The sequence below is a fragment of the Chelmon rostratus genome, chromosome 21 (assembly GCF_017976325.1).
Source record: "Chelmon rostratus isolate fCheRos1 chromosome 21, fCheRos1.pri, whole genome shotgun sequence".
In the NCBI taxonomy this organism is placed as follows: domain Eukaryota; kingdom Metazoa; phylum Chordata; class Actinopteri; order Chaetodontiformes; family Chaetodontidae; genus Chelmon; species Chelmon rostratus.
The window spans coordinates 2,488,795-2,512,767 of record NC_055678.1 but is presented as its reverse complement, the minus strand read 5'-3'; the positions used below and the strand labels follow the sequence as shown (position 1 = coordinate 2,512,767).

The 23,973-nt window shown below is 43.7% G+C and overlaps 1 protein-coding gene across 1 annotated transcript in view; it reads left to right on the top strand.

The window, feature by feature from the left end:
- Positions 1 to 23,742, top strand: part of rnf213b (ring finger protein 213b) — a 38,226-nt gene extending 14,484 nt beyond the window's left edge. Inside the window, exons 23-65 of the mRNA XM_041962177.1 lie at positions 513 to 1,815; positions 2,027 to 2,211; positions 2,301 to 2,453; positions 3,540 to 7,364; positions 7,460 to 7,596; positions 7,683 to 7,781; positions 7,899 to 8,011; positions 8,115 to 8,228; positions 8,355 to 8,401; positions 8,520 to 8,676; positions 9,419 to 9,554; positions 9,830 to 10,018; positions 10,103 to 10,236; positions 10,368 to 10,543; positions 10,627 to 10,830; positions 11,023 to 11,210; positions 11,287 to 11,407; positions 11,549 to 11,649; positions 11,858 to 12,037; positions 13,239 to 13,384; positions 13,474 to 13,573; positions 13,752 to 13,863; positions 14,107 to 14,311; positions 14,466 to 14,653; positions 14,989 to 15,111; positions 15,642 to 15,743; positions 15,830 to 16,072; positions 16,363 to 16,447; positions 16,537 to 16,571; positions 16,659 to 16,762; positions 16,843 to 16,993; positions 17,088 to 17,253; positions 17,349 to 17,443; positions 17,527 to 17,775; positions 18,122 to 18,254; positions 18,362 to 18,445; positions 19,631 to 19,814; positions 20,659 to 20,860; positions 20,952 to 21,029; positions 21,221 to 21,418; positions 21,900 to 21,989; positions 22,585 to 22,763; positions 23,300 to 23,742. Coding sequence (XP_041818111.1) covers positions 513 to 1,815; positions 2,027 to 2,211; positions 2,301 to 2,453; positions 3,540 to 7,364; positions 7,460 to 7,596; positions 7,683 to 7,781; positions 7,899 to 8,011; positions 8,115 to 8,228; positions 8,355 to 8,401; positions 8,520 to 8,676; positions 9,419 to 9,554; positions 9,830 to 10,018; positions 10,103 to 10,236; positions 10,368 to 10,543; positions 10,627 to 10,830; positions 11,023 to 11,210; positions 11,287 to 11,407; positions 11,549 to 11,649; positions 11,858 to 12,037; positions 13,239 to 13,384; positions 13,474 to 13,573; positions 13,752 to 13,863; positions 14,107 to 14,311; positions 14,466 to 14,653; positions 14,989 to 15,111; positions 15,642 to 15,743; positions 15,830 to 16,072; positions 16,363 to 16,447; positions 16,537 to 16,571; positions 16,659 to 16,762; positions 16,843 to 16,993; positions 17,088 to 17,253; positions 17,349 to 17,443; positions 17,527 to 17,775; positions 18,122 to 18,254; positions 18,362 to 18,445; positions 19,631 to 19,814; positions 20,659 to 20,860; positions 20,952 to 21,029; positions 21,221 to 21,418; positions 21,900 to 21,989; positions 22,585 to 22,763; positions 23,300 to 23,438 — 10,953 coding nt within the window. The 3' untranslated portion in view covers positions 23,439 to 23,742. The remainder of the gene's footprint in view (positions 1 to 512; positions 1,816 to 2,026; positions 2,212 to 2,300; positions 2,454 to 3,539; positions 7,365 to 7,459; positions 7,597 to 7,682; positions 7,782 to 7,898; positions 8,012 to 8,114; positions 8,229 to 8,354; positions 8,402 to 8,519; positions 8,677 to 9,418; positions 9,555 to 9,829; positions 10,019 to 10,102; positions 10,237 to 10,367; positions 10,544 to 10,626; positions 10,831 to 11,022; positions 11,211 to 11,286; positions 11,408 to 11,548; positions 11,650 to 11,857; positions 12,038 to 13,238; positions 13,385 to 13,473; positions 13,574 to 13,751; positions 13,864 to 14,106; positions 14,312 to 14,465; positions 14,654 to 14,988; positions 15,112 to 15,641; positions 15,744 to 15,829; positions 16,073 to 16,362; positions 16,448 to 16,536; positions 16,572 to 16,658; positions 16,763 to 16,842; positions 16,994 to 17,087; positions 17,254 to 17,348; positions 17,444 to 17,526; positions 17,776 to 18,121; positions 18,255 to 18,361; positions 18,446 to 19,630; positions 19,815 to 20,658; positions 20,861 to 20,951; positions 21,030 to 21,220; positions 21,419 to 21,899; positions 21,990 to 22,584; positions 22,764 to 23,299) is intronic.
- The last annotated feature ends 231 nt before the right edge of the window (positions 23,743 to 23,973 follow it).

Sequence of the window (23,973 nt, the reverse complement as noted above, 5' to 3'; positions counted from 1 at the left end):
AAACAGTTGCTTGTTTAGGCACCCAGTTACACCCAGGAGCAACAGCAGTGATTTTATTTAGTCTTCTTTCAATTACGCGATTGCAGACACAAAACAAACATAGAAAACAAAGAACAAAGAATCATAAACTATAAAATCAACAAACAAAACATTTACAGGCAGAAGTCCTTGCATCCGAGTCATTCAGAATCACTTTGAATGTATCCTGCGAGACCAGGATGCTGAAAACAGCTGCCTGCTCAGAGCACTGAGACTTAACTATTCCGTGAAAGTGCAGTGAAACAGCACAAAAAAGAAATTTGAGGACATAGAAAGAGTTAAATAACTGAGTGTGAGTCACCATGGCACCTTTCATGTTTTATCCTCCATATAATCATTTCATCCATTGTTATTATAAAAAATGTGTTCAGCTTTAACCAAAGAAAGCTAAAGATTTCAGCTTTTAGCCCAAAGTGTGTGGTCAAAGAGATTAACTGTATGAATCCCTGCACTCCTTTCCACGTGTTCTGAAGGTTTTTGAAGGAGTTCAGAGACTGGGCACCGTCCTTCTTCAGATGCAAACATCTGGCAACATGCTCTTCAAGCAGTGGCATGCTGAGGTCCAGTGCTGCCCACGACAGCAGCCGTGCATCAGAGTAAACTTCCTATCCCTGATGGGTAAAGAGATAGTGTACCACGGTGAGGTGACTGAGCAGCTACAGAAGCTGGCTCATTCCATGGATAGCTGCCAAAATGAATGGCGGTCCTTCATCAGTGAGATGCGCTCAAACTTCAGCTTGCTGAACCACTACACCTCAGAGCAGATGGTGTACCTTTGCCACTGGATCCACAAAGTGTGTCAACAGCAGTCACCAGTTCCTCCACAGTTCTGGCATTTGCTTTTTCCCATAAAGCCTGAGTGCACGCTAACTGATGTCAGAGTTGCTTACAGAGATGCAGCAAGTATGACCTCAAAGCATGATGAATTGGAAGGCGTGGAGTTTGAAAATGAAGACTCTCACATACCTTCTATTTACCTAACACCAGCTTCACCTGGACACACCGAGGATGTGGAAGAGGCTCATGATTTGATGGAGTTTTCTTCAGAGGTTGAAGATGATGATGGCATGAAATGTGACGCTGGTGCCATCAGGAGGCTGGATGAGAACAGTCTTGAAAACCTCTGGCGTAAATTCAAAGATGACATGCCACAGTACCTCAGCGAGTACTTGGACATCTCATCTTTGGCCCACTTCCTCTCATGCCTCTCTGAAATGAGCCAGCAACACATTACCAGGAACCTTCCACCGGTTCTCCAAGAGGGACAGCCCAATCTTGTGCTTTGTCCCAGTGCAGAAGTTTTTACCACAGTCCTGTCTTTTTACATGGAGAGTCCAGAGCAGCCTCTGCCATCTACTGATGAGGTTCTAGTCTGCAGAGAGGAAACCACAGAGGAGCAGGTGGAGATCTTTCTCCGCCGAGCTCTTGGCCAAGGATCCGGACGCAGCTGGCAGAAGATATACTCTCTTGTCAATCCGGGGCTGCTGGGATATGATGTCAGTGTGGCCATGGGGGAGCTTTTTGAGGGTCTTGAGAGAAGTGGCAATCCACATTATCGTTTGGTAATAGTCAGCCCAGTTGTGCACCAGCACAGATATGTGCCCTCTTTCTTCAGCAATTACAAAGTTCAGGCTGGCGTGAGTCTAACAGCAGAGACAGCCAGGAAATATCTACATCACCACTTCACACAGAACACGCTCCCACAAAACCCTGTCGCACTGGTGTCTCCAGATCACCTCTCAGTGTGGATGGTTTCATCTGCACGACCTGCAGTCGGTAAGGGCAACCCAGTGGTACGCTACTATGAAAATGGTTATTCAATAGTTTCAAGTAGCAATCGTGTTTGTTATGTAAAAACTGTATACTTTTTTGTGAAATGCTATCACATAAAATTACAAACAAATTTACACATAGAGACTTTCCATCACAATACTCAAATTCATTTACACAATATTTTTACTATTATTATATCTTTTTCTGTCAATAGGGAAGTCCCTTTATGTGAATCGTTTGTTTGAGAAGTTCCAGCAGAAATCTCCCCGAGCAGAACATATTACGATCAGACTGATTCAGCCACACGTTGATATGGACTCTTTGGTCAAGAGTCTATCAGAGAAACTGGCACCGTTGAGAGAGCAGGACCCTGTTCTCCTGCACATCGACACCGCTGGAGTAAGTATGTAAGCATTTATCTCCGCAGACAGACAGACTTGTTCTGGTGTTGGTCGTACTTGAGAGTCTGTCTGCTTTTTACCTGTCAGGTTCGTTCAGGTCTGGAGGAGTTCCTGTTCCATCTGTTAGTTCTGGGCTGTTTGAGTGACAGCCACGGTGTGCTGTGGAGAAGGAATGAAGCTCACCTGATCACTGTTGAGGTCCTGAAAACCTACACATCGCCTCAAACCCAGCCAAAACAGGTAGCAATGTATTTTTCAGGTCATAACTTCTTTTCAATATGGGTGTGAACTGTGAGAAAGTGTTATTTTTGTTGTTGTGTTACACACTGGTATAACTGTTTATAACCAGCAAAATTTCCCATGTTGACTTCGGAAGTAAAAACCAGAATGAACCTGCTAGAAACTTTTGCCCCCTGACTGGACAATTTGACTTCCTCTGATTGGATGGTTAGTTGACAATGCTGATTGGCTAGTCAGTGAGCAACACGCTAACAGGCTTGTCAGCTCAGGCATAAGAACAGGGTCAAAATTTGTGCTTGTAACTTGTAGCCTGTATACTTCAGTGTCACATGCACAGATAGGACATTTGTGCGTCCGCCTGTCAGACTTTGTGAAACCTCACTGTTCAAAAAATTCCTGCACATTTTAATTCCACATCCACAAAATATTTCTACAGCTACAAAACATTTTGTGTCCAAATTATACCTGTATCAATAAAAACGTTTACAAATTCACACATTCAGATACATGCATACAATTTCACATGTGCACAAGAGGTGATATACAACTGTAGGCTGAGAAATGATTTGTGAACACCATTTCACAAGCTGATAATATTAATGACCCTTAATAGCTTAGATATCAACTGTGTGCATGGCGAAAGATGAAAGAAACAATGAGTTAGTCTACTATTTTAAATTATGTACTTTATCGCTGGAAAAAGTATTTGCTTTTTTGTAGTTATGAATTACCTCACAGGCTCGATCAAACAGTGTCATGGTTCATATACAGCCGGAGGCTCCACATGCCCGGTGTTTGACTTACCCATCACCCAAATAAGTGGACGAGTGCAGTGTGCATTAGTGGCCATGCATTAGTACGAAAAACAGTTATGGGTGATAAACAAATGCCAAACCAAATACAAGCAGAAGAACATTCTTTGAAAAATCTTTAAAATACATTTATATTCCATAATCTATACTCTCCTGCTAAGAAAACGCTGAATTCAATGCTTAAAGTATCCCCTAATTTCCAAAGCAAAATTACAAAAATTACCTCAGGCTGTAATTGATTTCATAAATCTGTGTGTTTACTTTGCTCACACAGATGAGGCTTGGACTTCTTGACATTTTACCTACCATCCATTGCAGACCTCCAAAAGAGGTGAAGCAGTTGTTGGCCAGCAGAGGGGTGTTGACAAAGCAGACCTTTGATCCACTCATGGATGAACAGGAGTTTTGCAGTGAGGGTATTCAAAGGCCATATCAATACTTAAAGCTCTACGGCACAAATCAGAATCTGGATCATTTTAAATACCAGGAAGGATCCAGAGTGGGGAATCCCACTGATTGCATCCATCATTTTCTGTCATACTGTGGAATGCAAGATCCATCGTGGGCAGAGCTGAAGAACTTCTCCTGGTTCCTCAATGTGCAACTGAAAGACTGTGAGAACTCAGTTTTTTGTGATCCAGATTTTCTTGCTGACCAGCTTCCTGGTTTCAAGGGCTTCATTGTGAAGTTCATGATTCTAATGGCAAGAGATTTTGCCTCACCATCTCTGAACACATCTGATGAAAGTCCCATGCTGCACATTGATAACAGTCTGGAGGATGACATTCTCGCCCGCCTGACATTGCGTAAGCATTGGGAAAATGAGTCTCATCCGTACATTTTCTTCAATGCAGACCGATTCTCAATGTCTTTCCTTGGCTTTCATGTGAAGATGTGTCGGAGGCGAAACACACTCAATGCATTTGATCCTCGGAGCCTCAAGGTCCTGATAGAAGATGTGATGTCAGAAAAACTTTTTCAAGGTTTAGAACGACAGAGGATCTCTCTCACTGAAGACTTTGATCGGTTGCCCCGGCCGGACAAAATCAAAAGGATTTCGTGTGTTGTTGGTGCAAAGAAAGGAATGATGGTCAGAGAATTTGATCCAGACCCAACATACGAGCTCACTGTTGACAATGTGATGAAGATGTTGGCCATACACATGAGATTTCGGTGTGGAATTCCAGTTGTCATCATGGGAGAGACCGGCTGTGGAAAAACCCGATTAGTCAGTTTCCTTTGTGCCCTGCGGAGGGAGGAAAGACCTGTAGAGAACATGGTACTTGTCAAGGTACATGGTGGAACTACAGCAGAGATGATCTACAGAAAGGTGAGGGAGGCAGAAATACTTGCTGAGAAGAACCATAGAATACACAAGATAGACACCATCTTGTTCTTTGATGAAGCCAACACCACAGAGGCCATTTTTGCCATCAAGGAAATCCTGTGTGACCAGTCAATGAAAGGGAAACCTCTGAAGGCAGGCAGTGGCTTGAAAATAATAGCTGCTTGCAACCCTTACAGGAAGCATTCACCCGAAATGGTGGAACGTTTGGAACATGCAGGTTTAGGATACAGGGTAAAGGCAGATGAAACAGAAGACCGCCTTGGTAAAGTCCCCCTGAGGCAGCTGGTGTACAGGGTTCATCCTCTGCCTCCAAGTATGGCTTCTTTGGTATGGGATTTTGGACAGTTGAGTGATTCAACTGAACTTTCCTACATCAAACTGATTGTCCAGAAGAAAGTTCACGACCATCATTTGCCAGTGGCCTGCACGGACATCATTTCAAATGTGCTGGGAGCCTCCCAGAAATACATGCGAAGTCGGAAAAATGAGTGCAGTTTTGTGAGTCTCAGAGATGTGGAGAGGTCTATGAAAGTGCTGGTTTGGTTTTACCAGCATAGTGAGGTCCTATTCAGCAACTGCTCTCATCTTAATCAGGCTCATAAAACACTGAAGTGCTTGATTCTTTCAGTTGGAGTGTGCTACTACCCATCTCTGGTGGCCAAAGAGCAGTACCTCTCTGTAATTTGTAGATACTTTCCAGACCCTCTCTCCTCTCCAGAAGCATTGCAGGAGGAGATTTCATTCTGTCAAGACATCTTCCTTCAGAGCATACCAACAAGGGAGACCATAGCCAAAAATGTTGCTCTCAAAGAGAATGTGTTTCTCATGGTGGTTTGCATTGAGCTCAGGATCCCACTCTTTCTGGTTGGCAAACCAGGCAGCTCTAAGTCTCTTGCTAAAACAGTGGTTGCTGATGCCATGCAGGGCCAGAACTCCCACTGTGAACTATTCAAGAAACTCAAGCACGTTCATATGGTCTCCTTCCAGTGCAGTCCTCACTCAAGTCCTGAGGGCATCATAGGGACATTCAGGAACTGTGCCCGCTTCCAGAAGGACAAAAACATGGATGAGTATGTATCAGTGGTGGTTCTTGATGAGATAGGACTGGCAGAAGATTCTCCTCAGATGCCCCTGAAGACCCTTCATCCTCTCTTGGAAGACGGTTGCATTGACAATGACAAGCCAGATCCACACATGAAGGTTGGCTTCGTGGGCATTTCTAACTGGGCTCTTGACCCAGCAAAGATGAACAGAGGAATATTTGTGTCCAGATGGGATCCAAGTGAGGATGAGCTTGTGGAAACTGCCAAGGGAATTTGTTCATCCTCCAACAAAATTCTCCTGAAAATCAAACACCTCTTCCCGTCTTTGGCGAAGGCCTTCTTGAGCATCTGTAAAGAGACCTCAAAAAATCAGTTCTTTGGTCTAAGGGATTATTATAGCCTAGTCAAAATGCTCTTTGCTGCAGTCAAATCCACACAACAGGAACCAGATGGCAGACAGTTGGTAGAGGCCATCTTGCGTAACTTCAGTGGACAGCCAGAGGATTTTGACCCTGTCATATTTTTCCAAGAGGTTCTTCAAAACTTACTGGAAATTCCCAGACCAAGCACCTTGCAAATGGTGAAGAAGAATCTTGATTATGACACCAACCAGGAGAGCCGTTACCTCCTTTTGCTGACAACCAATAATGCAGCGCTCCATATCCTTCAGCAACAAATCTTTGCCAAAGGAGATTATCCACCACCCGAAATTGTCTTTGGCTCAGGATTTCCAAAGGACCAGGAATATGCCCAAATCTGCCGTAATGTTAACCGAGTGAAAACATGCATGGAGACTGGGCGTACTGTCATCCTCCTCAACATGCAAAATCTTTATGAAAGCCTGTACGATGCCTTGAATCAGTACTATGTTTACCTCAGTAAGCAGCAGTATGTTGATCTTGGTCTCGGCTCCCACAGAGTCAAATGCCGTGTCCATACAAACTTCAGACTGGTGGTAGTGGAGGACCAGAAGAAGGTCTATGAGCACTTTCCCATGCCCCTCATCAACAGGCTTGAAAAACACAGGGTGGACAGGAGTACCGATCTGGAACCATGGCAACACAGGGTTCTCTACAAACTGAAAGAGTGGGTGAAGGAGTTCTCAGGTGATGCTTCAGAGGATTTCAGGCTATCTGACATTTTTGTTGGCTACCATGGTGACGCCTGTGCCAGTGCTCTCTTGCAAGCACTAGAAAGCAGAGAACAAAAAGCTGAAAGCAGTGCAGTAAGTCAACATCAACAGACTGAAAAAGATGACTCACTGGAGGATGAACCAAATGAAACAGATTCAGATGGACAGAAAGAGGTAACTGCTCAGGAGGATGATGAGTTTGGTGATGCAATGGATGTAGATAGTGATGGAAAAGAGCAAGACATTCTGTCAGTGGAAAAGAATGATGATAAATCCACTGAGGTATGTGATGACGAGAACAAAGTGATGTCTGAGAGTGAAGAAATGCTGGAGACAGGAAACAATCTTGGGTCTGCTGGGGAAAATGAGGAAGAAGTAGTCTTTGATTTAGCTAAATGTCTCTTGTTGAACTGTGCAACACCTGACGCTGTGGTGAGACTCAAGTATTCAGATTTAGCAAACCAGGATAAGGACAAACTCCAGAGGATGTACTTCCAGCAACAGCATCACCACTCTCTCAGAGATTTTCTGCAAGACAGTCTGAACAAGCATCAGAGGTCCAGCAAGTTTCTAGAGGTAGGCCACAAACCACTGTCTAATTTAGTTTTCATCATTTCTTTACAATCTTTAGAAATTGTTGACATCACTGTCCCTGTTGTCCTTTTGCATAGATAACTACGTTCTCCAGCTTGTTAACCAGAGCAGATGTCAGGGTTGTAGCCCATGCCCTGGGACTGCATACAGACAGGATCCTCCTGCTCTCGCTTCACCAGTTTGACACTGAGGTCTCCTTCTGCAACAAGATACGGTATAAACTATTCAGATAACAGCAGCATGCCTTATTTATTTTATTTTTGTCTTTTAATCTTTCTCTTACTTGCCTCTCTGTCTCAGGGGCTTCCTTCTGGATGCTGGCCACTCTCTTCACATCCTGTTAATCCAGATGGACCTTGAGGAATCCCACTGCAGTGATGAGCTCATAGCATCAGCAAAGTAGGGCTCAGTGTCAAGACCCTTAACAGACTGCAGTGTGATTTTGAAACATGCTCAGTGGAAAAAAAATGGCACTACAGGCGTTTCAGATGTGTTTATGATTCCATCTGCTTCCAGATATTGCGCCATGAATTACTTGATGTCACTGGAGGATCAGACCTGTTGGGTGATTTTCATTGTGAAGGTTTCTAGGATGCCAAGTCAGTCTCAGTACATTGGTTTCCAAGGAGGTGAGTACTAAGTTGGAACTCAGCATTACTGAAATTATTTTCAGACTGCATTGTACATGACATGTGACAAGATTAAAGCCATGTTTTGTTTTTCACTTCAAAGGAGTCTGGCACTCAGTGCATATTGATGACCTGAGGGATTCAGAGGACATGAGCCTGAACCTGTTGGGTTTCTGTGGTACTCTCATTAGCAGCTTACTCAACCCTGCACCGTCAGGTAGAAACTGTACACCTTCTGGGCTTTAAAAAGTGTGTTGTATTACAAATGGGAAAGAAAGGTGGTGTCATTGTTCTCTGGGCTAATTTTTACTTTAAAATAAATAGTCTTCTTGATCCTCAACAGATCACGATGAAGATGGAGAAACGTTGAGGCAAAGAAAAGACTTCCAGGTACATACAAATGCGAGTTTAAGAATAAATAAACCTTATGTTCCCTTTTATGTGTTAGCCTTAAAACAAATATGAGTTTTTAATGTTGCTTAATTTAATTTCGTCGTGTGTTGCACAGGCAGATACAGCCCACCTCCACAGCCTTTCCTTAGTGAGATCATGCATCCAAAAAGCTGTGGGTTTGCTGAGGGACACCAACGGCGTGACTTCACGAAGCATGCAGCGGATACGCATCCTCCTTACTCTTCTGGGAACTGGTCAAGGACATGTAGGAGGTAAATACTGATAAGCCCGTTGTCAGGGCGGTCAGGGCTTTCAGGACTCAAAAGCAGAACACGAGACAAGAACTGAGGGCGAGCACAAAAGGCTGGTTTTAATAACAAAACTTTCAAAAGGTTTACAACAAAAATTCACTTATCCAAAAGGGAATAAGGCAGAAGGGCAAAACTTAGGACGCAGAGGATCACAGTCCAAAAAAACGGACAAGAGACAAGACTCTGGGAAGGCTTTAGCTGTGGTGACAGAGACAATACGGCACATAACGCACAAGACGATCTGGCACAGGACAAAGGGAGACGCGGACTATATATACACGAGGTAACAATGAACAGGTGGAGACAATCAGGGCGGGGTAGACAATCAGACAGGCGGGAAACACACCGGGAAGTCAAGGGGCCTGAAACGAGAGGAGAGTTAGGTTTCACAATACAACAGGAAGTGTAAGACAAGATATGACGCCTGTGAACAAAACACTTAACAGACCTGACGAGACATGACAAATACATCATAAAGAATGATTTTAGTTTGTAATAATACCATGGAATTGGCTGATGAATGTACTTGCAAGGATCCCACAGGGTCTATTGATCAATATCAATCACTTTCTTTGTGAACTATGATGTTATTCATTCTGCCTATATGAAGGCAACATCTGAGTCTAATGCGAGCAAACACATCCTATGAGTCTTTTTGCATCTCGGACTGCTTTCTGATAGACACCTGTATGCTTTGTTAAAGCTCACTTTCAGGAGGTGTTGTTGATTAGACTGGCAGAGGCTTTGGCACATAGAGAAGAAAAGATGGGCTCTCCTAAGGAGTGGGTGAGCAGAGAAGCCAAGAAGCGCCACGCTCTGCAGGAAGGGGGAACTCTGAGGTAAAGTTATTTTGCTGGATAACTTGAAAATGTCAACATGGTTGGTTGATTGAAAGATCAGGCAAGACAAGAAACAAGTAACTTGTTTTGTATTAATTGTGCTCCAGTTGTAGATCTTTGAATTTCACAATGTGCATTTTCATTCAGATCCAGAACCAGATCCTCTTTAAACTTTTTGGAATATCTGGCACTTTATATGCTCTCTTTCAGTGCTTTCTTGCGTCTCGTCAATGATTTGATCAAGTACAACGTTCCTTTGTGTCTTTAACTGACAGACATACCCTGTGGCGCTGTCTTCAGTCCACTGTGACTCCAACCTTGGCCGGCATGTTGGAAGTTATGGACAGGTATGCAAATCTGGACCTGCTCTCTGATGGCAGGCTCAGCCAAGGTCCGATAAAGCTGTGGCTGGACATCCTGGCAGATTCGCAGATTTTAGACCTAACACCTCTCCAAAACCCAAGGTACGGTGGATTCTGTCTTCTGCATAATTCCCACAGTGAATTTAATCAACAAAAGGCAAAATTTTTCCTTATTGTAATTTCTAGTGAGTCAGACCAGGAGGTGCTTGTGCAGCACTACTTCATGTTGGATGGCGAGGAACAACCCTGCGCTGCTGCATTTAGCTGGCTCATCAGAATGCACCTTGAGAGTCTGTGGGAAGAATCTGAATTCATGCCAGGTTTGTTTTGGTCTCAGAGTTTTTTTGTAATGACTAAATGTTTAAACTCGTGGAGAGATCATGAAGTATGTACAGTACTGTATGGTGTGGTTTCAAATCGTTTTTTTCTGGCTCTTATAACTGATCTTCAGTAACAACAGAGCATGGCACAGAGAGGATTCTCCAGTTTGTGAGCACCTTCAACAACAGCAGGCTGGGCTGCCACCTACAGAATCTCTCAGATGAGGAGAGATTGGAATATGGCCGCCACTACCTGCAAGACTTTCTGCTGCTTTCTTTGAAGATCAAGTCCAAGGATGAGCTCAGGGTATAAACACCATAATGTCACACATAGATGACACATATTTTTGGGAACACCCAAATAACCTTGACTTTTTGTGTCATGCACAGGTGTTCACCAGGGCCGTGTTGGGCTGTGTGTCTGAGCTTCAGATGTCCACAGGTGCCGTCGCTGACCTCTCGCCAGCTTGGATAATGGCTGCCGCCAAACACTTTGGCCCCAGACTGGACACTCTCTGCCACATGCTTCTGCTGCAGCCCCAGCTAGCCACCGATCTCTTTCAGCAGGGGTCAAAGAGGGAGCCCCGAGAGATGGTGTGTATAACATTTTGGCTTCATTTTAAACATCATCATCATTTCAAATCTCTAAATGTCTCTGTTACCTCTGCGCTTATTTGTTGAAACATGATGTGATTTGGAAGCATAGGCACAGAATCCCCACAGGCCAGTGTTCAGTGTTAAGGTGTTGTAAGTTTCTAATGAGTAAGATGTCTTTATTTTTGGCAGGAGGAGGACATTTTAGCTCTTGGTAACTGTGTGGAGGAGACCAAACTCCTGACTGTGACGTCCCTGGAAGAGTGCAAGTCCTTTGTGAGCAGAGTGGAGTTTCTGCAGCCTTGTCTGGACAGAGTTTTCGGTCAGAAATACCGTACGCTCTGTAGCCCCAGCTGTCGGCAACATCTGGACTCCATCAGGCGAGTCTGGTCAGAAGTACAGTGAGAAAAACGTGTTCAGTGTTTTGGTTTATTGTAACCGAATGTGCCCTTTCAGGTCGCTGTGGCATGGGATGCTGGTTGTGGCATCTTTCATCCAGCACGTCGTTTTTAAAGTTAAACAGAATGACTCAAGACTGACAGAGCTGGTTCTCAAACACTGCAACCTTCACCTGAATGTAAGTAAAAAGCTTTTAGGCTCTGTGATTCAGGTGAGGTGATAAGCCTCCTAGACACAGTGCTACAGTCTTTTAGGACGGAGATGAGCAGGAAAAAAACAGGACATGTTTTCAGATCTTTTTACTCTCACTTTCTAACAGCTGATGCAGGAGTCACCTGATTTAAGCAGCGTGGAAACACTGCAGCAGCTGATCCGGATCCTCAATTCTTTTCATGATGAGTGCATCAGCAGGGATCTGAGGTCAGATTCCGCTTTAACAATTTGTATTTCAGTTTAAGGGAACAACTGGACTTGTTCCAGCTTCACTGTTTATTTTGAATAATACATCAGAAACAAGCAGAAACATGTCAGCAACTACATGATTTTACAGCTCATGAATCATCCTCGATCATCCTTTTCTCATCTCACAGTGCAGTAAATGATCTCTGAGATGTTTTGTTCTGTGCAGGTTTGGCATTTCTTGCCCAGTTTGTCTTGTGGAGCTCACAGAGCCGTCCGTCCTGCCCTGCCAGCATGTCCTCTGTCTGCCATGTCTCCAACACTGCATTCAGTCACAAAGACGCTCTTGTCCTAAATGCAGGACGGACCTGCCACCCGACTTCAAGCCGACTGTTTCTCACACAGTCAAGTAAGTTCAGAAAAATCCCTTAACAGAAATTATTGTACGGGACTCAAGAATTCATTGCTGCACACGGAAACTGGAACATTTTTTCTCACAGTTTATTTTATTTTTTAGTATATATATTTTTTTATTTAGCATGGTCGTAAAAATTATTTCCTACAGTGACTCCACAGGTAGTAACGGAGAAATGATTTGTTGTTACACCAAGGGAAATTAATTAGAACTGAGCCTTGTGGCAGTACCGGGCCAGAACATGTAGTGGGGCTGATGGCTGCTGAGGCCAGAGGAAGGATGCGGACCTTACCTGAACCCCGTCAAGCTGGACACAGCTACTAAGCCCTGCTGCACCTTCTCTCTTCTTGGCTGTTTGTCCTCTGACAGGCTCATGTTAGATAAGACCCGCCTTCTTGACACTTGCCAATCAATCAATAAGACAAATGATTGTGCAACCGTAACTGAAAAAACTGTAAATTAAATTTAAGGAGTAATGATATCATCTACTTTTCTAATCTAATTCTAATCTAAATCTAATCTAATTTCTAAAAATGTGTTTGAAGGGAAAAGTTAAAATAAATAAAACTAAAAAGACAATTTAAACAAAGCTTAAATGGTGTGATGCTATTCAGCTGCTCACTGGCCAGAAGAGAGTAAACCTTTCTGCTGACTTGGCCTGACATGCATGTGCAAGTTTCAAAGTTGCAGCAGGAAGAAGTGATTCTGATTAAATCTTCAGCCGCTTCAGCCATCAGCCGCTGGGACAGTTGGCCAGTGATGAACTGGAAGTCTGCACACAACTTGACTGTTCTGGATCACTGTCATCGCCTTCCGCCATCCTTTGAATGCAGCAGGAAACTGTTTAGCTGTAATAAACCCTCAGTACACGACCTGCCCGGAATAAAACACAAGACAGACAAAGTTAGCAACTAGCTCCTGTCTAGTGCTAATGTTGCTCCATGACCACTGGACGTGTAGAGAAACAGCTGTTTCACCATATCTACTTTAAACCTGTCATTTTCATTGTGGATTTAACTCGTTTCTGTGTTATAACTCAACTTTTCATGTCAAAAGTGAGAAATGTTCTATTAAATTATGTTTTCTGGAACAGCAGTCTGTGAACAGTAGAAGGAACTGAGGAGTCTGGTTATGGGATACTGTCTTCTCATAAATCTTTCAGCTGTTCAGTAACTTCTTTGTGTTTGTGGTTCAGGGCAGCACTTCAGCAGCAGGCAGCCATCAGGGGCTGCTGTAACTCCTTCTTCCTGGAGGTGGTGTCCAGGTTCTGTCTATCAGCGGGGCAGAGGCCCAGAGAGGGCGTGGTGGAGCTGCTCTTCTCCTTGCTTGTCTTTGCCAGCGGTCAGTGAGGGAATAAGTCCACGATAATAACGAGATAACTGACTGTGATAATGAGGTGTTCATGGCTTCTATTCTTTTGTGTGATGCAGGAGATGTATACAGGACCCGAGAGCTCACTCCCTTCCTGGAGTGTGTGGATAATAGCCCAGTGGTGCGATCTGTGCTGCCAAAGCTGCTGCTGCAATACAGGTGAGAGCAGGAATCCAGTGAGCTCGGGTGGAGGAGGGACTCCAACCACTGGCACACTCACAGACAGTAACAGGAAACTGACAGTGGCGAAACACACACCTGGTACACACAGTGGTAAAGCATTAATTATGATTATCACAGAACTGGATATGAAATGTGTAAAATTTGTATCCGTCAGTTTTGAGCAGGTGAAGACTCACATTCAGACCTACCTGAAGAATCTGGAGGAGAATCTTCTGAGCAGAGAAGATCGTACTGAGCTCTACCTGCTGTTTGTCAACTGCTTCCAGGTAAAAGACTCCGACTTCACTCCATTTGTGCTTTCCCCACGAACACTACGTGCAAATTGATGATCGTTATTTTTGTTTCTTTCATTTTGGCCTCATGTTTGGTGGCAGTAGTGCTTGTCCTGTTTCCCTTTCCCACAGACCAGATGTGCCTGCGGTGACATATGGATTCAAAATATTTATGAATACTTTCCAATCGAATGCCATTACCTGATCATTAACAATGTGCTTTTGATTTTTTCTCAGGATTCTCTGTTGTGCTCTGAAGCCAGAGAAGTGGAACAGAGTAGAGAAGAGCAAAGGCAAGCAGAGATCAGATTCCTGAGCCGGATCGCCAGGAAGCAGACTCCAGACAGACAAGAAGACCCAGCAGAGTTCCTGCTCAACATGGCCAGGCTGAGAATATGCCTGAGCAGCGCTGCCCGGCTGCTGCAGAGAGCTGCAGTTCAAGGTGCGCGTTGCTTTGTTCACCTTCATCATTTAGACTGTTCACTTTCTTTCATTGCACTGTGTTTAAACTGATATTTGATGCATCAGTGCAGGGGTTTGAAACTTGAAGTAGGGGAATAAATGACGGTGTTTTGATGTTTCTTCATTAAATGCAGGCAGACATGGGGTGGAGGCGCAGTACCTGCTGCAGGTGAAGGCGGTGTGTGAGTACTGCGGTAATGACTGGCACAGGGTTTACCTCCTGCGAGCTCTGCACAGACTCTCTGGTATGGACTGCGTACTGTCCCTGATGAACAGTCCGGCCTGGAGATGGGTCTTCCCTGCAGAGGTCCTTCGACTTCAGGTAGCGTCAAGTTACTCAGAGAACAAAATCATTCTGAATGTGTCTATTTGCTGGATTAAGTGTTTGGTCTATAAAATGTGTAAAAAGAGTAAAAAAAATAGTCACTTTTCCAGAGCCCAAGTTGACATATTAAGATAAAAGACATCAGTTTACTTTCATGGAAGACTGCAGATGATTAATGGATCATCAAACAGTTAAATTTCTGTCGATCAACGAATAGATTAATTGACATCGTCAACATGGAACTACATTGCTGTATTTGCTACCATCAGCTTTCATTTGTCATTCAGAAGGAAAACAAACACAGAGACTAAAACATTCCTTTCTTCTCAAAGCGGATGATTCCAACTAACGTGGACCAGTTCCTGTGCTGTGGGACGCCATACCGAGCTATGAGAGACGCCGTGGCCCAGGTTCTGCTGGAAAACAGATCTGACACCTTGACGGCAGAAATCCAGGTCAGACAGACTCCAGAGACAATAGGAAAGCTCAAGATAATGTTTCGTTCATTTATCTTATGAGCAGTCTGCACCGTTTAGAGCTACAGCAGGAGAGGAAAAGAGAGAGAATGATCTGCTTCAGTGTTTAATGTCATGTCTCCTAATGACCACTAGAGGTCAGACAGGTTACATGACTGACTAAATGAATTTATCAGTGTGACTGAATAACTTGATATCTGAGTGCGCCTTATTTAACCTTTCTAAGCACTGTATAAACATTTGTTTATATCAGTTGTTAGCAGAAGGACATTTCTGCAGAGTTTTATTGTACAGTATTTATTAACAATTATAGCTTACATGTGGAAAATGTGGTTTCCTGTCATTCATTGTCAGGAGGAGTTAAAGTTGTTCACAGCTACATAAATAAACACTTATTGTGTTCGACCATTTTTTTAAATGTTTCTGTACTTCTTATCAATGCTAAGGCTAATTTTTGATCCCATCAGCTTCAGTATAAAACAAACTCCGTTGCTTTATCTTGTCTGCAGAAGCTGAAGGGCTCTCAGATCAGCCTCCTGGCCCTGGCCTTGTTCAGACAGGTCACCTGCCGCTACAAGTCACCTGACATCAACATACGGCCCTCCTCACAGGTCACTATACACGATGTCTAATGCGAATTGTGCCGACGGTAAATTTACTCTCTCTTTTCAACATGTGGTTCTACTTGAACTTACAGGAGACGGCGAGACTGGAAGAGCTCCTGAAAAATGTCAAGTCAAAGGAGTTCAGGGATTTCTGCAGTGCACTCCTGTCAAATCAGATCGGTGGACCAGGATCAAGCCTCCACATCGACACGGATCTTCTGGCTCAGAGACAACCCGTCCTGGAGCTGCTGGTCCATCTGGACTCTGTGCTCCTCAGCGGAAATCCTCTACTGGATCCTCTCCACCAGATAGCCTTCCAGCCTCAGAATGCTGCAGTAAGACACTTCTTATTAAAGGCTCTCTTTGATATTTCACTTTTGCTTCATGCTTACAGGCTAATTCCTCTGATTTTGCACATAGAGGTCATTTTACTCTTCATGAGAAGGACTTCTCACCCTGAGAAAACAGTTAAATAATGACAATGAGCCTGATGACATTTTCAACTTCTACCAATTGTCACTAAAAATAGGAAAAAGGACCATATTGCTTCACGTTTTTCCGTACGATTTATGTAGCAATGCATACCTCACTCATATATATACATCAACTGACGTTTCCCTCCAAGAACTCCTTTCTGCCAACCATGCCCGATGATCGCACAAGTGAAGCCAAACGGTGGTTGACTGCAGACCCGAAAGCACAGCTGTACTGTAAGTATTTTACATTATAAAGGGTTTTTTTCTGCCATTGTCACTTTAACGTCTGTCAAGGTATGTAACGTCTTTTACATCATTCACAGATTGTGCCAACGGACATCCGTGCTTTGTGGGAGAGGTATGAGCTGTTTTCAGTCCCTCCTGGCAAGCATTCTTTAAGCACATTCATAAATAATATATTATATTCATCTGTACTGTCCCATAGTGTGGTAGACCGATGGTTATATCAACATGTCCAGACTGTGGACTTCCAATTGGTGGCTTTAATCACTCCCCAGTCCAAGGGTTTACTAAACACGCAGAGCGAAGGTATGAACCTCCTCGTCAACCAGCTTTGTGACACTGTTTTCAGTCAAATATTTGTGTTTAATTAGTGTTTGTGTCTGAAGCGTCAGAGATCAGACTCGGACAGGACACGTATTAGGAGAGGCCCGTCAGAGGTCTGAAGCCCCTGAAAGACAGATGACCTATGCTCAGTCCTGCATCCTGCGGCTGTTCACTCATCTGGCCATGCTTCAGGGCGCCATAAGAAATCAAAGAGTGAGACATGAGCTAACGTTGCAGCAGTTTGTCATATCACAGGTACCGAAAAGACAGCATTATGTAATCATGCTGAGGTGTGTTTTTGCTGTAGGGAGTTGGTGACATGATTCACCCCAGACCTCATGACGTGTTCACCTTCCTGTGGAGCCACCTTGAAAAGGACATGAGTGTGTTGGGGCAGACGCTGGATCAGAACATGGACAACACGGCGATTGCAGTTCATTTGATTCTCAATACCTGCACAGAGTTCGCAACAGGTGATGCCGACTTGCCAACGACTTTCAGCCTGCTGCTTCTATTGTTCATGTGAAACATACAGTATGTGATATAACTCTGCTCAATGTTAACAAAGCTTCCCGCAGAGAACGACATGATCTGTCCTCCAGGCATGGACGGCAACAGTGGGAGAAGCTCGTCTGTGATTCTACCATCAACCCAGTACTTCGAGTAAGGAATACAGTGTTTTTAAAGGCAGTGCTCTGATCCCTTACAAGTCTCTAACAGGATGACGATATCTTCTTTGTTTTCAGGATTTGCAGAAGAATCTGGCTGAAGCTCAGGACAGAATCACGGCAGATTATGGACTTGCTGGAAGTCCCCTGATGAAACTCCTCTTCGGGGACCCTGAGAACATGTTGTCCCTCCCCTCTGACTGCCCAACACATCGCTCCTCTTTCTGGACTCTCCCAGAGACCATGACGGTGGAGCGCTTCTCTCAGCTGGTGGGAGAACAGCTGGGACGCAGCTCCTTGACCCTGCTGATCATGTTCCTCAAGAAGGTACCGGTCCTCATTGGGGGCACGTGGCAGTCAGGCTGCTGTGCACCAGATCTGACTCGTTTTAAACCCTGATGTGCGGTAGGATGAGGACTGATGGTCCAGAGAGTGATGGTGTGAGAATCAAGCTTCTGTTTCTCTGTCAGAGATATCATATTAAATATCAGACAAACAAAACAGGGAAAGGTACTGAGACAGAAATGTCAAGGTTCCCCACGTTACTCTAAGCTCAGGACTTTCCTCAGGTTTTCTATATGTTGTATGTGTATATGTTAATTAATATGTTCATTGTGGTCCTGACATTTGTGACACATAGCTTTCTGAGCCAAGCTTGTGTGTGTTGTCCCAGATACGCTGCGTGAGGCAGTTACATCACCTGCCTGAGCTGGCTGCGTTACAGTCGGACCTGCTGAGGGCGTTTCCTCTGACGTCAGGCTCTGCACGGCAGAGTATCGCACAGATGTTGCAGCAGATCCCAGCAGGTAGATCGACGTTTGATTCTTAATGGAACGTACAACACCAAGAAAGAAACTGTAACGCAAACCTCACTGCTAACATCACTGCTGAGCTTTCTCATTCTCCTCCTCAGGGTACCAGAAGAAGACGCTGCTTGAGAGAGTGCAGAGATTCATCAAGGTGTGGAACCGCCTCAGAGCAGAGGTGGCAAACAACTGTAAGCATGTTCCATTAACTTTTAACGCAAATGTATTAATGTTTGGCTCACTCACTGCATGAGTTGTGAACTGCACTGATTCAATGCATTGATCTGTCAAAAAAAGCCCCAGACATCTGTAATAATCAATATGACACGATTAAAATCCTGAAAATCTGACTGAGGTGAAACATACTAGTAGTATTGTGTTAAGCTGTTACTACTAGTACTGTTCTTTCTTTCTTGTAAAGCACATCGAGCTACAATTCCTGTGTGAAAGGTGCTATACAAATAAAGTTTATTATTATTATTGCTACCACTGCTGCTACTACTGATTAACTGATTAACTAATCGATTAACTTCTAAGTAAGTTATACAATTAAAGAGACTTTAAAAGTGATTTAACTCAATGAAACATTGAGGGCGGGATCAGCTGGGATGAAATGTGGCAGCATGTTGCTGACAGTGAACTGTGTGGTCAATGGAAACACTCTGAAGTCCTCAGTGTTTGGTGTCATAATATTTAGTGAAATGATGTGAACATTACATTTTGTCTCTTATTTTAGAATCATTACAGACATAATTCTATTTTTTACCTGTGAGAGAACAAAGATAATTTCATATTACTGTATGTTTATTTACTGGCGACACAGTTCTTATATGTTTAACCACCACTGCTGAGTGAAATGAGTGATCAGTACTTTAAAGGACAACAAAAGGAAGCTTTTTTTTTTTAATGTTTAGCAATGTTTAATTGTTTCATTTGTTATTGTGGATTCAGGACATTGGGTGTTTAAATCTCAGTTGAACAGCACTCTTCCAGTGTGACAGCAGTGTTTTATGTAAACACTCTGAAGTCTTCAGTGTTTGGTGTTGGAATATTTAGTGAAATGATGGAAACTTTACATTTTGTCTCTTATTTAGAAGACTTTACAACATAATTTATATTTTACTTTGCATGAGAATAATGAGTGTCTCACATTTTTGCACGTCTTTGTTTGATTAATATGCAGTTTTGATTGATTGGTATTGAATCTAACCATATTAATCAGACTGAAGTGAGAAAGAAAACTGAATTGCATTGAGTTGAGTCAGTGTGAAGCCAGAGGTTCACACCTCTGTGTAGAGCAGTGATTAGCAGTGAGCTAATGCTTCCTTCACTGCGTGGCTTCATGTACTTTCTCCCATGCCTGTGTGTATATATAGCAGCAGACTTGGGTGTGGATGTGAACTTGTGTGAGGAGGAGGTGACGACCGAGAGCTCTGGGGAGTTTCTGACACCGTGTAGACGTGGACCGGGTTCGTGTCTCCGAACTCTGCTTGACCTCCTGTTGGAGACTCACAACAGCCTGGTGAGAGAGGCCAGGAGGGTCCAGCACCAAGACGACAGGTGAGTGCACCAGGTGCAGAGCCAAGTGCAAACGCTGCTGGGTCTGAGGGGTCTCAGTTCATTTTACCGCCGTGTTTAGACTGACATGGAAATATGATTGCAGCGTCATCAAGCAAAACTGTCCTCTTCTTCTTCTTCTTTAATATAATGACTGCTACTGCTAATGATTTGCTTCCACCTGGAACATTAGCTCCACCAGCTGTGACTCTGCAGAGGCGAACCTCAAGGCTATGTCTTGTAAAAATATGAAAATATTTCCTTAGTTATGTGAGAAGATTATTCATAAATCTAAGTTTTAAATGGCAAATAATCTGAACCTAGATAAACATCCAGGAAAGTGCTGCACTGGCCAATCAAATACATTCCACTACACGCTCCAGTCCAGATTACCTTGCAAGATGGATGCTACATTTCCACTCTGACACCGCACACACGTGACAGCTCTGTCTTGACCTTGTCAGTATTAAGTTTCAAGGCCCTCTTACTTGCTTGTTCTGGAGCTTTCGACCATCTTGCACAGTCTTCAGCAGCAGATTGAGTTTGCTTCTGGAACTTCTCATCCATGTTGTCCTCAACGTTGAGCTCCAACATTCAAACTTGACTTAACAGAATCTGCTAATGAAGACCATTTGACACGGTTGAGAGCTTCAGACCAAGTGAGTAAGTTGACCCTGAGTTGAGATTATTTTGTCAAATCTTCACAATGGAAAGATGAGCCTGAACATTTGACAAAACAATTGATTGCTGACGAAACACATCACTCTTAAACAGTGTTCAGCCTCTTGTGTTTTTAAACCTGTGGTTGATACAGCTGATCGTAGTTACTCCTGTGTTGTTACCCCAGTGAATACAGTGTTCCTTTAGAGAGGATCTCAGAAACCCAGCTGACCCTGTGCCACCCAGAGAGAGAGCTGCTACCGCTGGTTTTAGCCCACTGCCACTACACCTTGAAGAAAGGTGGTGAGACAGACAGCAGCTACGATCTGCCAGGCATCCAAACCCAGCTGGCCCGTCGCTTCCTGGCAGGAAAACCACTTATCCAAGCGGTAAATCAAAACTAATCATACAGCTGCATGCAGATGTCAGGAAATGCCACACATTCTGCTAATCAGCACTGTTCTCGTTGATCAACATCAGGACACGTCAAGGTACCTGAACAGACACCTGCAGGATTTCTCTGTGGTTCTTACTGAGGTCAGAGGAAAAATTCAACAGGTAGGACCATCTCACTTACTCATGAGCTGTAGGATTAGTCACGGTACCACAGTCTTCATCTGGAACTGACTAATGCCAGCCCAGCAATCTTCACAGTAGTTTCCCCTGTAGGAATATGAGAGGCCACTTTGTTAGAGGTCAAATTCCTTCCCTCACACTCCTCGCTGACAGTTTCTGTGTCTGTGCTGCAGGAACCGCTGAAGGGTTCGCTGAGCGGCGCCGTGAGAACAGTGCTGCGTTCATACACAGATGTTTGCGATGCTGTGTTTGTGGTGGAGATTGGCCTTCGCTTTCTTGGCAAGACGGGCGGAGATCCTCAGGGTCAACTTTTGTCTTACCTCACTGATTCACTGCAGATGGACCCACAGATTTCCAGCTCTGTAGCCAAGGTAAAACCTCCAAACCCACAGCCATTTCCATTACAACGCTGCTATGCAATTAATGTGATTATGCTGATCTCATTTGGTAAGCAATGTGGTTACAACACCCCTTTCTATCAACCCCTGTGGAAATAAGTGAAATAAAAATGTTCATCATGCCAAACTTTTGCCATATTTCTGTCTGTTTGGAAATTGATTGGATTCCATTCATTTCTGTTGGTGGACTATTGAAACCTGCATGCTGCTGTGCAGATGTTTGATTCAATACCTGCTTAATCTGCATAATCACGCAGTGATAACGTAGCACTGGCAATACACACTTTGTGATGTTCACTGTGACAGATTACACAAGTCTAGCAAGTTTTTCAGGTTTTCCATCTAGAAATGAATGGAAACCAATGGCTGCAGTAGAAGAAATGCATGTAAAACACTTACAACCAAAATGTGAAAACAAAAAACGCTGGTTTGGTCTGTTTCATTGTCTTTGAAGAGTCTTGGAGAGAGCAGACTGAAACACAGCATATTCACCTGGCAACTCCTGACTTGCTGGAAATCTGAGCTTATGCTCAACAGAAAGGAAGTAAGTATTAATAAAATCATAAACTTCCAGGAATTGCTCATTCAGCAACTGTCATAATGTACATAACATTGTTATGGTTGTCCTAATATTTTCATACTGGTGTCAGTTTTCTGTTTTCTATTTATGCTCCTTGACTGGCAGTACTTACTTTCATCTTTAATTTTATCTTCTGATGTTTATTGTTATGCACCAATATGCCAGGGCAAATCCCTCGTGTGTGGAAACCTGCTCGGCAATAAACCTGATTCTGAATAGACAGATACAATTAGAACGTAGAATAACTAACTGTGCAAACACCAAACAGCTTTTAAGACTTGCAAACTGCAAAATCCATGAAAGAGACTCATGTAGAGCACAGAATTTGTTTTTGACTCATTATTTTCCGGTGCTGGCTGCCAGCGACCGACCCCAAACGCCACAGAGAGTTCGGCTGAGTTATCTGTTGAAAGTGTGCCGTCTGACTCGGCAGGCGCCCACAGTTTGACCCCAATAAAACCTGAATTTGAGGAATTGCACTGCAGTTTCTGCTTCAAAGCACTTTGCTGTGGTCATCACATTAAACTTTGATTGCACTTAATTGACGATCATGTTTCAGGAGCCGTTTCAGAGGCTGCCCACAGCGTTCCAGCAGAAGCTATCTGAGGAGGAGAGGAAAGGGCTGAAGGTTTTCCTCGCTGTCACGGATGTTGACACTTTCTCTTTGGAGCTGCATGAAATTCTGCTGCTGAAGACAAGCAACGCGGTGCCTGACGAGGGTTACCAACCACACTGGGAGTAAGTACAAGCCATTTGGGCCTCCCCCCTTCCCTCTATAGTGAAAACACAAAACTAATTTACCATTTGTGAGTTTAGTTTTTGTAAGAGGTAACGCACCAAATGGTAAAACAATCCCAAAACAGTTGGATTATTGACATATATTCCCTAGTATACCCAAGAGATGTTTTTAGGAATAAGAATTTATTATGAGCTCCTGAATCTTAAGAAGTGTGCCTATTGTCAGTTCAAAGATTACCACCCTAGTCTAAAGGAATCCATTGATCCTAGACAGCTTTAACAGAGTAAAGTGTGGAGGTCTCACCCGGGGCTCTCCCTTGGGATTTGTAGCCTGTTGACATCCAGGACCAGAGCGTGACCCCTCCAGGCAGCCATCTGTCAGGGGAAAGGAGCTTAAGTTGTGTCCCCTCAGCCACAGGTCGTGTCTATTGATGCAGCAGCTGGGCAGGGAAGTGAATAGAAATGCTTGTGGTGAAAACAATGGATGCAGTGCTAACAGTTGTTTTCTTCATGCCCTCCCTCCCTGCTGTCTCCAGCCTCAGGTCAACCTTAGAGGTCCATTTGGAGCAGAAAGACCTTCCACCTCTGCTGGGGCTCGAGTCTTTACCAGAGGACATCACCCTCGGACAAGGGGCTGACGTGTGGAGGGCAGCTGTGGAGTTTAAAAGAAGATAAATTACTTCTACAGACCTCTGAATTATTTCACATCTTTCTCTCCTGTGATTTTTGTTGTTGATATTTTGCTCATGTGATATCTGGATTATGATTGACTGTCTATGATTCATTCATTCCATATGATAAGTCATGTTGTGATTAAATATCTGTATCTGTGATGTAAATAATTTTGATGTTTTAGATTTTGAGATGTCTTATGTGATAAAGGTTCAAGAGAGAGCTAAAGGGAAGTGAAGCATTCTTTATGTTCACTTCAATCTGTTAGTTTGGTGTCAGGGAACGAAATAAATTACCTATGAATGAACTGGAACTTTGTTTTCTGTATATTTTTCAACAACACTGATAACTTCGAATAATGTCAGTTTGCCATCACGCCTCCCTATGCAAAGTCAACCAAACCCTTTTTTGAGCCACGCCCCTTTGGATATACAGAGATTACAGACAGCTGCGCCCGGCCTATCAGATGCGCGAACGAATGGACATTATTGTTTTTCCACCAATTATAGACGCCGAGAGGCTGAGTTTATCTGTGTCG